The 15,307-nt window shown below is 38.5% G+C and overlaps 1 protein-coding gene across 1 annotated transcript in view; it reads right to left on the reverse strand.

Annotated features, from left to right (window-relative positions):
- Positions 1–15,307, reverse strand: part of TBX15 (T-box transcription factor 15) — a 142,740-nt gene that overhangs the window by 82,147 nt on the left and 45,286 nt on the right. Inside the window, exon 2 of the mRNA XM_079144330.1 lies at positions 484–697. Within this exon, the coding sequence (XP_079000456.1) occupies positions 484–697 (214 nt within the window). The remainder of the gene's footprint in view (positions 1–483; positions 698–15,307) is intronic.

Below are 15,307 nucleotides of genomic sequence, written 5' to 3' on the forward strand. Positions count from 1 at the left end.
TTTTATAATCTTAAGCCAACAACAAAGTGCAATGGATCAACTAGCTGGGCTCAGACAATACACCAAACAAATTCTCACAATCCTCACAAAAGCATCTGATTGTTTTAACTCTCTTTAAGATGTTAAGGTGTTGTTTGGGGAGCAAACTTCTTGCAAATTTTGGATGGGAGAGTAAACACTGGATTTGGCAATCTGTCCTTTGGCCATTAAGGTAACATGGGCCTCCAGAATTAGCTGATATACATTGCAGGTGGAAAATGTTTGGGGAGTAGAAGTAATTTTGATTTAGGTACTTGGAGGAGAATAGCAAATCACAGTAAACAAAACAGGACCACAATATCAATTGTCCCAAGGTAGGAAAGTGGGTGCAAGTTGCTCTTTTTTCACTGACACTACCACAAATACGTGGAGGGGAAACATAAGGGTTCCTGTGATTGTGGAGTCTGCAGATTGAGCTCTCCTTCCAAAGAAACTCGTCCTTACCTCCCTGCTTTGGTGATGATCATTTCAGTCCCAATGTCATGGAACCTCTTCCAAAGGTCAGCGCATTGCAGCTCCACCTGGATCTCTTCCATGGAGGACATGGCGGCAGGCACAGGGCCTGCAGCACCTGAGGCCAGGTCAGTGTGAGCACTGAAGGAGCAGGAGGTTCGCTCAGTGAGCACCTCTGAGTCTGAACCAGTGCTCTGCTCAGAATCTGCAAAATAAACAATCAAGCCTTAGGTGAGAAACTGCTGAGCTGCCCCCACCCCGGGTCCTGAAAGATGGGGGCTGGGGGATGCTGTGGAGAGGGGTGAACAAAAGGAGACTTGAAGCTGGGAGCTCCAGAGCACAGCACTCAGGGTATTTTATTATTTTTTTTATGGTTTGTTTTTGTGATTTATGACCTTCTTTCAGGTTTCACATTTCCAACATGACATCTGGCATTTTAGTAAGTTTTAGCAACAGCTGAAAAAATTGGTCCACAACAGGCAATATAAGGAGCACTAATGTCACCATGTTGAAGGGAATGATGCCAAACTGGGGTGATGAAATAATGCCAAATTAAAAGGAAAACAACAATCACAGGCTGAATTCTCCAGACCTAGATTAGACGATTTCACTTGAGGTAGCAAAGATTCAAGGCTACCAAAGGGCCTGCACTTTCATCCCCACCATTCAGCATCCTGCCCATCAGTCAGTTGCTTTGAAACAGCAATTTTTCCTCCACTCATATAATGCCGTGGTCCATCAAAAAGTAATGAAAAGTTTGTTTGGGGATCTTTAGAAGCACTTTGTCACTATTTGAGTAATGGTTTTTCCCTAGGAGTCCAATCAGGCCATTTTTGATGGGAAAAAAATCTCTGGTGTGAGGCAAAGATATAAGCATATGGAAAAAGTTACTCGGAGAAAGGCGTTGAAACAAAAGGAATAAAATGAGTTCAGGAGACACCTTGATTGGTTTCTGAAGTATGGGTGAGGGGAGAGTTGATCCAAAAAGGAAGGTGGGATTCAGAGAAACCAAATAAAAAGCTGGCATGCTGGGCCAGATGGTCCTGTCCTGTGTCTTCTGAACTCATGAAGAGAAGTGGGGTGCGGGGACAGGGAGGCAGAAGGATGGAGAAGGCTGAAGTCATATTTACCAGAGAAGACTCCTCAGGAATTTTTTAATTTTTCTTTTAGGAACCTGATACCAAGAATTGTAAGTCCTAAGATTTTCCAAATTGAAATTAGCTAATTCAATCATGTGTGTGTGTGTGTGTGTGTGTGTGTGTGTGTGTGTGTGTGTGTCGCTGGGGATTAAATCCAGGGCCTTGTGCACACAAGGCAAGCTGAGCTATATCCCCAGCAGGTAATTCAATCTCATTAGGTCAAATAATACTGAAAACCAAGCCTAAGAACCTGTTTCTATAATAACGCCCTCAATATGATCATTCTCTCTGTAAGTAAACATTATGAGTGAAGTTTGGATAAAAAAAAAAAAAAGCATAAAACTCTGACAAATGACTTCTTTTTTTTTTTTTAACTTTTCAAAAGTGATCTAGAATTCTGGGATAGTGTTGATAGTATGATATATGCATACAATGTATAATGATCAAATCAGGTCCTTTAGCATTCTGTCTTCTTAAAACATTTATCACTTTTGCTAGGTTATTTCATTTTCTTTTTAAAATTACATTTATTTTTGACCATTCCACAAAAACTGTACATTCAATGGGGTATTATGGTGGGTCAATGCCTGCATAGGTTTTGTAATGTTAAATCAGGTTAGACCTATCTGTCCTTCTCAAATACTTAACATTTCTTTATGGTGAAAACTCAAAATTCTTATTATGGAATAAGAAATGTGGCAGTACATTAATCCTACTGTGTGATAGTGCACCAAAACTTCTTGCTCCTATCTAAATGTAACTTAGCACCCATAGATCCACCTTCCCAACCTTCCTTCTCCTACTCTTTCCAGCCTCTGGTAACCACATTCTACTCTCAAGTCTATAGGATTGACTTTTTTTAGATGTGACCTCTGAGTGAGGTCATATGGCACTTGTCTTTCTGTGTCTGGTTATTTCACATAATGTAATGGTCTCCAGTTTCATGCATGTTGACACAAATGACAGAATTTCATTCTTTCATGACTGAATAGTCTTCCATTGCATATAGTGTACCACATTTTCTTATCTACTCATCAGTGATGAATGTCGGTTATTCCCATGTCTTGGCTATTGGAAATAGAACTGCAATGAACATGAGAGTGTTCTTTGACACACTAATTTCATTTCCTTAGATACATATAGCCAGTAGTGGAATTGCCAGATCATGTGACAGTTCAGTTTTAAATTTACTTTTCGCCTTTTCCCCACAGTGGTGGTACTAATTTACACTCCCACTGACAGTGCTGAAGCATTCCCTTCCCTCCACATTCTCACCAGCCCTTGCCTACTGTCTTTTGATAATAGATATTCGTGCTGGAGTGAGGTGATATGGGATTGTGATTTCCATTTTCATTTCCCTGATGATTAGTGATATTGAACATTTTTTCATATACTTGTTGGCCACTCACATGCCTTCTTTTGAGCAATCCTTATGCAAGCATTGACAAATGACTTTGCAAGGCTGTCAAGGGTCAGAGCTTCTCACATGTCAGTCCCTGACTAGTAAGTCGGAAGAAAGAGGGTGCAAAATGCCCGACCATCTTGCGGACACCCTCACTTAACTGAAATGAGTGTCTACACCTGTGAGCAACATGTCCCACAGGCCCTTTATTTTTCTTTCTTTCTAACCCTGGCTTTTTTCTCTGTCAAACATAGGCAACATCCTTGGCAAAAGTTTCTTACAGCTTTGCCAATGTTCACAGGAAACAAAGTACCCACAGAGAACAAAGTGTCCATTTCCATCCCACCCTCCCAAATTCCTCATCCATCACTTCTGTATACCTTCAGATAGCTGCAGAATTGAACCATACTCCTAGAAAAACAAAAAGGTTTCTCACTAAAACTTTGGCTTATCCATAATCACTAGTCCAGTCATTACCCTCTCAAAAAAAAAAAAAAAAGAATATATGAAAGTTTCATAACTACGTTCTACATGTCTAAGCAGATACTATTTATGCCTCGGGACCAAACAGGAGCTATTTTTGGTCTCCTTCAAGCACATGAAAGGCACAGCTACTTATCTAAGATAAGAGCTGCTGCTGAGTGACAAATCTCCAGTTCAGCCTGACTCTGTATCATCATATACCCATCAAAACACAGTAATTCAGATTCCCTAAGTGAATTTCCAAATCCCATTTTGTTTCTGTAATATCCCAAGAGCTTCTCACTTACCATAAAATTATGATTTTTATAAACCGTCTCAAAACAAGTATTTTAAAAAAATAACCTTGACCTACTTTTGGGAACAAAAAGTTACAAAATCTCCTCACTCTAGAGTCTACCATGATGAAAAAGTTGGTAGTAGACTCCCTAAGTAGAGTCCAGCAGAAGTTTTAGAGATGATTTCTTAAAGGTATGTTTAGGAAGGGAGAAGGGAGGAAAAGAAATCACTGTGCCAAATCATAAATATTTAATGGTAGTTGAGTTGAAGCTGTGATTGAAGTAGGGACTGTGGCTGGAGAATTAGGAAATAAGAGACTCAACTCATTATGTCATCTGGAATAAAAGGGGACTCAAAATTTAACATTAAAGGATTAACAATAACCTTAAATAAGACACTTAATCACAAAGGTCCTATTTTCTCTTTGTGCTATGAGAAGAACTGAACTGAAAACTTTTAGAATTTTTTCTCTCTCTGATGATTTGAAGAATGTAGGAAATGCAAGTGATAACCCAGGAAACCTCAATTAGAACCATCAAATTTAAACCTGTTTGGGCAAGACAGGTTAAATAAGGAAAAAGACTAGGGAAACAGATTCACATTATCATAGGGATTAAAGAATTGAGTGGCTATGCCTAAGGGTTTACAGTTTCAATCAAACCAATCAATAAGCACCTATGAGCATATGGCTCTAGATGAGGTACCACACAGATAATTAGAAACAGAATTCCAGACCTTGAGAACTTTCCTAGTTAGTGTTGATTAATTATGTGTTTATTGAGTGCTTACTATGTGCCCAGTACTGTGCTGGATTCTGAGAAATACCAAGTCCTCAAAGGGACCCCCTTTCAAGGCATTTACAGTAGAAGTGGAGACTGGGTGCATTCATTAATAATCAGAGAACAATAGAAATGACTATCATACAGTTTCCCACAACATTACATATTATCTCAACTGTCTGGTAGAAATCCAGAAAAAGAGAGAAATTTGAGGGAATTAAAACAGTACTAGGGAATCCATGGGTACAAGTACAAAACTGAAAAAAAAAATCTATGAAAGCAAAGGAAGTATGGTGAGAATTTTCAGAGGCAGCTCTTTGTGCCCCCGGAAATACTCTGAATTCCTAGATTCTCACTCTCACAAAGTAGAACTGAGTGACTTTTGTTAGATTGTAGGCACCAGTCACTTTTGCAATAACTTGAATGTACCATTCAGTTTTCCATTCCCAGTTGTTTCTTAGATATCATAATTTGGAAATACAATTAATATTATTTTATGTATAGGTCTTTTAAAATTTCTGTAGGAGTTAAGGTTACCTGTGAGAAATTCTGCCCTCTAATACCCTTAAAACAATAACCGCAGGGTCAAGACCAATAGCCTAGTAAACATCAAGTTTAATCCATTGGAACATTTATATGCTGTTGGTGGGATGCAAATTAATACAACCACTATTGAGATCAGCATAGAAGTTCCTTCAAAGACAAAAATGGAACCACCAAATGAGCCAGCTATACCACTCCTCAGTATTTATCCAAAAGAAAAAAGTTAATGTACTATAGTAATACACAAATTCTTATGTTTATAGCAGCAGAATTTACAATAGTCAAATTATGAAACCAACCGAGGTGTTTGTCAACTGATGAATAGATAAAATAAAATGTGGTGCATATACACAATGGAGTTTTACTCATTCATGAAGAAAAATGAAATGATGTCATCTGCAGGAAAATGGATGGAACTACTGAACATCATGCTAGTGAGATAAGCCAGATTCAGAAAGTCAAGGGTCATATGTTTTCTCTCATATATGGAAGCTAAATAGAAAAAAAGAGAAGAGAGAGACCACATGAAAATAGAAGAAAGACCACTAAAGTTGATAAAGGGATTCAGGGGAGGGAGAATAGAATGAAAAAGGAGGTATAGTGAATGAAACAGACCAAATTATGCTAGGTACATGTACAAATATATCAGAGTCTCACTATTATGTAAAATTATAATGCACCAATAAAAAATTAATAATAAAAAAGTTTAATCCTTTGTATGAATACATTTCTAAATCATAGTTATTAGGCTAAGCAGATCAATAAATTTAGTTATTAAATTAAAATGTATAATCCAGTTACCTAAGTGATGAATATAATAAACACATAGTTGGTTATCATAATAAAATCACGTCATTCTTTCAAAAACAATCTCTCAAAGACTTAAAGGGGCTGGGGGTGTAGCTCAGTGGTAGCATGCTTGCCTGGCACATGTGAGGCCCTGGGTTCCATCCTCAGCATCATATAAAAATAAAAACATTGGGGCTGGGGTTGTGACTTAGTGGTAGAATAAATGAATAAAATAAAGATCTATCAACATCTAAAAAATATTTTAAAAGATTTATTAAAGACTTTTTAAAAACACCTTTGTACTATCAAGTTCTTTTATTTTTGGCAATTTGTGGCATCCCATCTTCAGGAAAAAAAAAGAAGCATTAGGGACTCACTTGAATAACCCAGAAAGATTTCTTGACTATCAGATGCCTTTATGAACATCATTTCAACATGGGAAGTTTCAATAAAACAGGAACACAAACAATAAAGTGATATTTCACAAAGAAGTTAAAGGAGAAACTCAGGAAACCCACACTGAGCCAGTCACATCCTGTGATTTGTAAGGTCAAACCAACAGACGTAGTTCTATTCTCTCAAAAATTCTGAAATCACTTCATAGTATCACTCACTTTCTATCTCACTGACAAAATAGATACTGTAAGATAAAGTTCATTAATAGTTGAGTTCATTCATGAATAATAGCAATGATGAAGTAGTTTCTGAATTTATATTTTATATATGTAATACATCCTTCTAATTGATGAGGTAGAAAACATATATGTTTATGTCTATTTTGTGGATGAAGAATATGAAATCAAGAGAAATCAAAAGCTAAGAGTGTAGAACATGGGCCTTCTGCTTCCTAATTAAATGATCAGATGTCCCTGAGCTCAAACTAGACTTGACCCTGGCCAAAGCAGCTGGCAATTCTGCTAACACTTCTCAACTATTTTAACCATCCCCACAACTGAAATGGTTTAAACATGTTTGATCTTGGCTGAGTCACATAACTATTCTGGTTCCCAATTTCCTTAATCTTTATAGCACAGCACATGCACATTTATTAGAGGTGCTGTAAGTCCCTTTCAACTCTATGTTAATGAATGGATTAGTAGTGCAGTTTAGAGACCCCAAGTCTAACAAAGCAAACCAGCACAATAAATTGATTTGGTTATCATATATATAACCTAAGTGTATGCCTAACTGCATACACTTGATTTTAATGAAGAGTTATTATCTAGAGATTTTTAACATATTTTACAGTCAGCTAACTGATGTGCATCTGCATTTAACAGATAATTTTGAAGAATCATTTGAGACTGCAGTGAACAAAGCACATTTAGTCCCATGGCTCTGCTACCAGGAGTGGGAACTTTGCAAGTCTCTTTGGTTTATTTGTTCTCCATTTCCTTATCTTTAATATTAGAAACTGAGGGTCTAAGATATGATCCAGCTTTAAAAATTATATTTATATCTATGATAAAAATAATCTAATGATTCTGTTGATAATCATGTCATTGGCTTTGAATAGTGAGATGAATATGAGCTCACAAGAACTATCCCCAAATATTAGTGTTAACATCTACTGAGGTCCTACAATATGTCAGGCACTCTGCTAAGACTTTATATATTTAAAACATCATTTATGCTAAAGTTTAGATTACATCAGTTCTACTGTCTAAGGACTTCAAACACATGGGACTACATTTAATCACATTTTTATTTCACCAAACGTTCTGCTATTTATAGACCAGGTTATGTATTAATGGATCAAGACAGTTAAACCAGGTTCTTGCACTTAAGGAGATTGCATGGTAGGAAGGACTTACTTAGAAAAGACTAATGATGCTAGCTGCTCCAACAAAGGCAGGAACAAACTTTTAAGGAAATTTGAAGAGGAGCAAGTCAATTATGAGAGAACAGAGAAGACATCATGAGGTGACATTTGAATATGAATTTGAAATATAAGTTCAATATCAATGAGCAAGGAATGATGGGGAAATAATTTCAGGTAGTGAGCATAAATAGCATCATAAGGATTTGGCATGTTTAGAGACTGATAAGTAAATTGATATGGCCAAAGTTTAGAATACATAAAGAGAAAAGTAATAGAGATGAAGGTGTAAAGTCAGGTTCAACTCAACTAAACAACTGCAGATGGGTGGTAGAAGACAACTGCAGATGTAAAATTTTCTGAGGTTAGATGCACAATGCCACTTCTATAGAACTGGACACCAATGCTCATATAGTCCTCCAAGGCAGAAGATAATTTAAACAATTATAGGAGAAAGACTCAACTGAGATGTTAATCCAAACATTTCATCTGATTTTTCTCTCCTACCAAGTGCTGATGCATGACCATATTGAGTGGTATATTCTATTTCATATTGGTAGAACAGTCATTCCTTGGTCTAGTCCCTAAATTTCAAAGTTTCTAACCCCAAGATTCCATGGTCATCTCAGGTCTTCCATTATCTTCAAGACAGACCTCAGAATCTTAAACCCAAGCAGCACTTTCAGTATCAAGTATAGGTGAGAACTCCTATTTCCAGAGGACCTCTGCAGTGCAAATTATCAGATAGCTTAGTGAAAGCTGGTGATGAAACTTTTCATAGAGTAATTCTAAATATGGCAGAAGCAGAGGATTTGGCACTGCCCTAAGTACGGACTGAGCCCAAATTTGATACTCAGTTCAGAGCTTCAAGGGAATGAACTATAACCCAAGTTGGATTAAACTAAAATCACGATGATAGCAAACACTCAAATAAGCCTGAGAGATGACTTCAGTAATGGAATGGAGTCTTTGAGCCCTCCATGCCCTCCAAGTTCTATTTGGGAGAAAGGGGGGTGGTAACCTGAAGCGTGCAGTTCCCATGCCAATAAGCCAATTAAGGAGACTAAAAGCTCATATCTCTTTAGCCGCTAAAGCATTCTCTGCCTAACAACCAGCACCTCTCTCAGTGATGCATAGGACCACAGTGAGGATTTGAATTCATCTCTGAGATCTAAACCTTAAAAAAAAAAAAAAAAAAAAAAAAACAACTTTGGAAAGAATTGAACCAGTAATTATTTTTTATCTATTTCTGGTTGAGCAGACAAAGATTCACTGACACTAAAGGTTCCACCTCTCACATTCCAGCAGTCTTTGAAGGTGGAGGGAAGGGGGTAAAAAAGGAAAAGATATAATAGGTACTGTATTAGACCCTTAATTTATGGTCTTATATAAATTTCCCAGAAATCCAACAAAGTAAGCATTATTACAAATGAGGAGACGGAGGCACGGCATGATTAAAAGATTTTTCTCATTATGGGACAGGAGGTGTCAGAGTGGGATACGTGTTAGTTCACTCTGGAGTGAACTAGTACTAGCTCTTCCCACTTGTACTATTCCTGCTTGCAGAGCTAGAACTGAAGAGCTTCCAGACTGCTCAGTCAGGAGACAGCTCTGTGGAAACTAAAACACTGTCAGTTCTTTGGGGAGAGGAACAAATCCAAACGAAGGTCAGGTGGGAATTTTCCTTTCTCAGAACTAGGGCTGTTATGTCCAGAATAATTTAATTCTCTTCACTAACTTAACATTATTTAATACGTGAGTGTAAGTGTAAAAGGCCTCTTTTGTTATATTTTACCTTCTATCCCTAGTCCCACCTGTGTCAAGTATCCCAATGTAACAGAAACTGAAGATCACTGTCAATGTCAAATTGCCCTTTTTCTATAACCTAGATCAATAAACAAAATAAGATTAGAAGGTACAATACTTAGAAAATATTTGGGCTTTGAGAAATGTTTAATGACAGCAATGAAAGACAGGACAAGGCCGTTGAGTTAGTTGTGCAAAATTTTGTTTGTTTAGGCTTAACTCAGGTCAAAGCTCAAGGCCCAAAAGTTTTTAACAGTCCTAAGTGAATGTCTACGCTTGAAGAAAATTCAGCTGATAATAATGTATGTGAAAGAACTTTACAAACAGAAAAGTGTCCAATTAACATAGAAGATTCTATGCCGAAGTCAGGAAAACCAAGAAAATATAAGAAAAATATGAGCTCTGGATTATCTAATTTCAAATATTTTTTGTTTTCCGATGAAATTAAAAATTTTGAGACCAATTTTTCAGTTTAGAAAATATTGCTGATTAATGCATGACAACACATAAATGAAATAATCAAAACTGGCCATCAGTCACCTGGTAATATCCAACCTAAATACCTATTGCACCAGAGGCCCTCCAAAAGTTGATTCTGATCAACTGGGTGGTCTTTAAAATTTACTAGTCGATTTTAGGCTAGCAACTGTCAACACAACCCCTCCCACCACCTTGAGGTTCTTGGCATTTTTCCTGGGCAAACTGACACGTTAGCTCATCCCCATGCAAGTGCTTATTTTGCTCTTTGCAACCTCAACTTCCACCTCCCACCACCACCCCCAACACTAACCACTGCCATAGCACCATTGTACAACTGCCATCATGGTCTTTTAATTTTTGTGAAGTGAAAACTAGGCTTTCCTCCAAAGGCCCTAGAAGCTCTTACCCTATACCTTGTTAGAATGTGCCTATTAAACAACAGTGAATAAATTCATGCTGATGTGCTAAAGGGGAAGAACTAAACAGCCAATTGCTAAGCAACAAGAATAATTTAACTATGACTCCTGGAGACAGTGTCCTTGGAGGTGGTAACTTCAAGCATGTGAGTAGGATAACATGTAAGCACACCCAAGAATACACAATGCCCTTCAAATGATCTCCAGGAAATCTCCAGCTACACAAATTTTAAAATCTACCCTCCCTGCCATGCAAACAGAGAACTAGTCTGTTTGGTGAATATGAGAGGTGTATAGCTAACACCTATAATAACCTCTTCAGTAGCCTGCTGAGTTCTTTCATTCAATAAATCATTTATTTGTTCAACAAGTAATTATCGAGGATCTAGCCTGGGCTTAGCAATGCACAGGTGCTGCAGGGGGCATCAAATTGAATAAGTTAAGACCTATGCCCATAGGTGCTTACAAAATCTACTGAAAATAGAAAATTCAAAACCCAGCATGACACCTAGCATACCAGGGCTTGGTATCCAAAAGATGAAGTTCTAGAGCTCATCTCTTCTCTTTCCAACTGCCTAATCTTGAGCAAGTCATTCACCCTCTTTAAACTTTAGTTTTGTCATTTGTAAAATAAGAATATCTACTTTGTGAAACTTTTATGAATAGAAATAAGATGTGTGTCTATGTGTGTTTACATAAGCATTTTGTCAAGAGAAAAAGATCTAGATTATCTTATTATCTCAGAGAAATAGCAACAAAACGCCACGGTATTTACAGGTGAGAGGAACCTCTTCCATTCCAGAGGTTTTTTTCTGGGTATAAGGAAGAGATGGTCTGGAAATGCAAAGGCAGAGACAGAAAAGGAGAAGGATCTTCCAGGAAAATGAAATGTTGTGGTAGAAAGCATGTGTTTCAGAGAATGGAAAATCACATCTGCATTGTCCCACTTGTATCCTTAGCACCTGGAACAGTTGTCTGGCACCTATTTCACACTCAATAAAATATTATTTGTTGAATGAATAAAATGTGTATTTAACAAAGCAAGAGAAGGCACACGAGTGGAGAAGAGCTGAGAGGGTAGTCTGGTGCCACATGAACAATCCTAAATGCTGTTCTTCTGATCTTCCTCCAGAAGACAAATAAGACCCTAGTAACGAGGTGCCTTAATTGTGTACCATGTTACCAGTTAAATCCCTATTAAATCCCAGGGTTGCCTCCTGACTTCATAACATGAACTGTTGGAATCCTACCAGTTTTTCTTTCCATGACTGTAAGTTGTGTTACACTGATAGGCAAGGTCTGACCTGAAACCTTTGGGGGCTTCAAACGAGCGTAGCAAGTTGACACTTCAGTGATTAGCAGTCATGATCAAGCACCTAGAAAACACACTAACTCACCTCCACACTCACCTGAGAAGCAAAGGTGCCTTCCAGTCCATGAGGATAAAATGGATAGAAGATCAAACCCTTCCACAGATGCTAGAGCTAGCGATGCTGAGGGAAAAGCTGAGAGGAAGAGATGCCCATCTACAGATACGTAGTGACAGCTGTAAACCTCCTTCAGATACACAGTGACTCCTGCAAAATAGCTGCTGCATCCCCAGGGCCCCAACATTTTGAGTAACCCCGCTATCTGTAGTGAAGTGGGGTTTCCAGAGATGTTATGGGGTATGGGAAAGAGCACGGGCCATCTTCAGAATCAAAGAGACTCAGATGTATGACCCAGCAAGCAACGTACATTTTGGAGCCACTTTCTTCATAAAAAATCAGAATGATTGGGTTGGGGGATATAGCTCAATGGTAGAGTGCTTGCCTTACAAGCACAAAAAAAAACAAAAAAAAAAACCGGAATGATCAAGTAATACTGATGATTCTCAATAAAGTCCCTGACACAGCAGAGAAATACATTTAATTCTTTCCATCATTTGGAAAGAGAGGTGATTGTAAGGGTTATACTTTTTTTCTAATCAATTTTCTATTCATCTCTGAAAAGGAGAAAGTGTATGTCTTTTTAAATGAAGAAAAACATATCCCAATACAAAAAATATAAAATGGGAAATGGGAAAAAGATCACAAAGCAAAAAGAATAAAAATAATTCAGGGCCTGATTAAAAAAAAAAAACAGTGAAATTGAATGACATTAAAAATAATAATAAAGGTCATCCATATTTAAAAAAATTGAATGGCGTTAGTAGAAATGGTAAAAAGGAAGGAGAGAAAGCCCCCCCCCAAAAAAAAAAAAACCACAAAAACAAAAAAGCACACACACACAATGAAAATACCCACATAAGAAAGCCGGTTTTGTGTGAAACTTTTTAAGTGATTATCTCCTGGTTTGCATGGCTTGAGAAGGAAAATAACCCGGTCTAGAAAGAAGAAAGAACAGGGCAGACAGCTGAGAAAAGACTTATGTTGGATCTTCAGTAAAGAAAGTGGCTAGGGAAGCAAACTCCAGCCTTGAATAGAGAAGCCCGGAGAGCATCTAAGGCTGAAGAAGCAACCCAAGGACACTGCTCCAAGGAGGCTGAGAGACCAAAAGGAACAGGAAAGCTGCAGGGAGCCCTGACTTCAGCTCAGCAATGTTGTCAAGAGCACTCTCTCTGGCTCCAGAGAGGGAAATACACACTAGGGAGGCAGAAAAGTTCCAGAGCCTAGGTGATGTTCCCAGGAACCAGAAGGGGAAGCCTAAGAGTTGGGTGGTATAATACTATTTTACCAGTGAGATTTTTGAGACTTAGACAAGGTATATGCTGAGTACCACCCACCCAGAAGTATTTGAGAGAAAATAAGGACCCAGGTCTTTCTTACTTCAAAACTAGAAACTCATCCACCATCACATATCACCTTCTGAAATCCTAAAGTCAAATGCTTTCACAGGAGAAAGGAGCCTACTCTGAGGGCACAGGTTAAGCCCTACAAGTGAAAGAAATACCCCGGATTAATGATATTAATAGCATTGTCTTTTAGTTTACAACTCACCAAGCCAGCTTAAGACACTTGCAAAATGTAGAATTCTACCCTCACATCCTACGTCCCCAGGTCCTCCAGAAAAGGCCCACCTCTTGAATGTTTCTTGACCTTTTTTTATCTTTTTCTTTTTTCTTTCTAAAACCTTTCCCAAAAGGGAATGAGTCATCAAAGGATCCTAACCCCAGGGTAGATTTTTGGTGATGGCCAAGGAGAGGGTGGGGTGAGGCAGGAAGTGCCTCTGTAGGTAGAAGGCTGGTTGAGGTATCTTAGAGTCAGCATGTTATTCCTAAGTTCATCCCTAACACCCTTCATCTTCACCAGGTCACTTGACTCCACCTGCTCCCAAGTCAACACCTTGGCTAGAGCATGCCTCTGTTTTTCCCCAGGCCTACCTACCTTGAAGGGTCAGAATGACCCTTGGAGAGACAGTGTCCTCCAGGTGTGTCAGCAATTCAGAAGCTGACAGCTTCTAAAATAGCTGGTGTATCTGTTGCCCTCTGAAGGAGTGGTGGTGTCACCGAGGCAGCAGGGGTTCCCTGCCAAAGCTGCTCCTACCCTCCTCCCCATAAGGCTCTGCACTACCTCTCCTCATCCCAGCCTAGGAAAACTTTGAGCCCAGGGGCCATGGCATTTAAGCACTGTCAGAGTTCCACGTCGATTCCCGTAGTGGTGCCAGTTCAGCATCTGGCAGGATGACCCAGCCTGAACTGTATTTAGAAGCTTCGGACATGGCCCCATGTTCCAGTCCATCTCAGAGTGACAGGAGATTTCCTGAGCATCTGGGCTGGTGATTCAAGCTCTCCTCCTCCCAGGGAATGGGAGTCAAAGTGACTTTCTTCTGATGATCTATTTTCTTCTCAGGAGGGTAGCCTTCTGTTGCAGACCTGTTCTCAGAATCACTCTCCATCAATGGAAATATAATGCTGTTTTTAAACCCACCGTTTTTATACAGCTGACAATACATGGAAAGGAAACAGAGTAATGGGAAAATTATTCAGAAAAAATGTGTTTAGCGTTGTGTTCATGGACTATTCTTGCAAAGATAAATTTCCCTAGAAATACATTCTGGGAGTGCTCAGAATCTACTAGATATTATCAGTGAATAAAGTGATCCCGTGCATGACTTGACTATGAGATGGTGATAATAATTTACTTCATCATCTTGGAAGCCTATAGGGCAGTCTTAAAAGCAGTCTAGGAGAGTCTCGAAAAAAAATTGTAAGTTATTTCTGATTAGTGGTTAAAAAAAAGAAAACCTAAGTCCCATCCATTTACACTTTAATATAATCTCCACCTAGACTGGCATGCTGATAATTTTATAACACTAATCAGGTGGGCTGTCAGTTTCAAGGGTTACTGCACACAGGTTCTCAATCCTGATATGTCACAGCAGAAAGAAAGATTGACCCCTAACTCTCTGTCCCAGTGTCCCTGACCACAGTCCCGTAGAGACACCCTGTCATTTAAAAGGCATCAGTGTTTGGCCTCTTCCCATTTCTGGGCAAGGGACCAACACTCAGAGAATGTGGTTTTAGGATCATGGCATCTAATCCATTCAAGGATTATTTTCCCCCCTACTGCTCAGATGGGTGTGTTAATCATCACCTCCCTTTGTTCTGTAATAAATTCAGCCCTGGCTAATTCCAAGTCTGTCTGCATCACTGAAGTTTAAAGATGGCGTTTTGACAGGTCAGATATTCAGAATCAATGGACCACCAACCAGTCAAAAATTTTAAGTAGTTTTAGGAACATGTGGAAGTAATTTTTTCCAAGAATTCACAAGTCTGAAGGATGAGATCTTATTGATGGCATATGAGCTGTTGTATACATTAAAGTATTACTTTATATACTATATTCTACATATAATCAAAATTGATCTAACAGTAAAGCAGGTTTTCCTTATTATACTGAGTA

Source organism: Sciurus vulgaris (genome assembly GCF_902686455.1).
Source record: "Sciurus vulgaris genome assembly, chromosome: 1".
In the NCBI taxonomy this organism is placed as follows: Eukaryota; Metazoa; Chordata; class Mammalia; order Rodentia; family Sciuridae; genus Sciurus; species Sciurus vulgaris.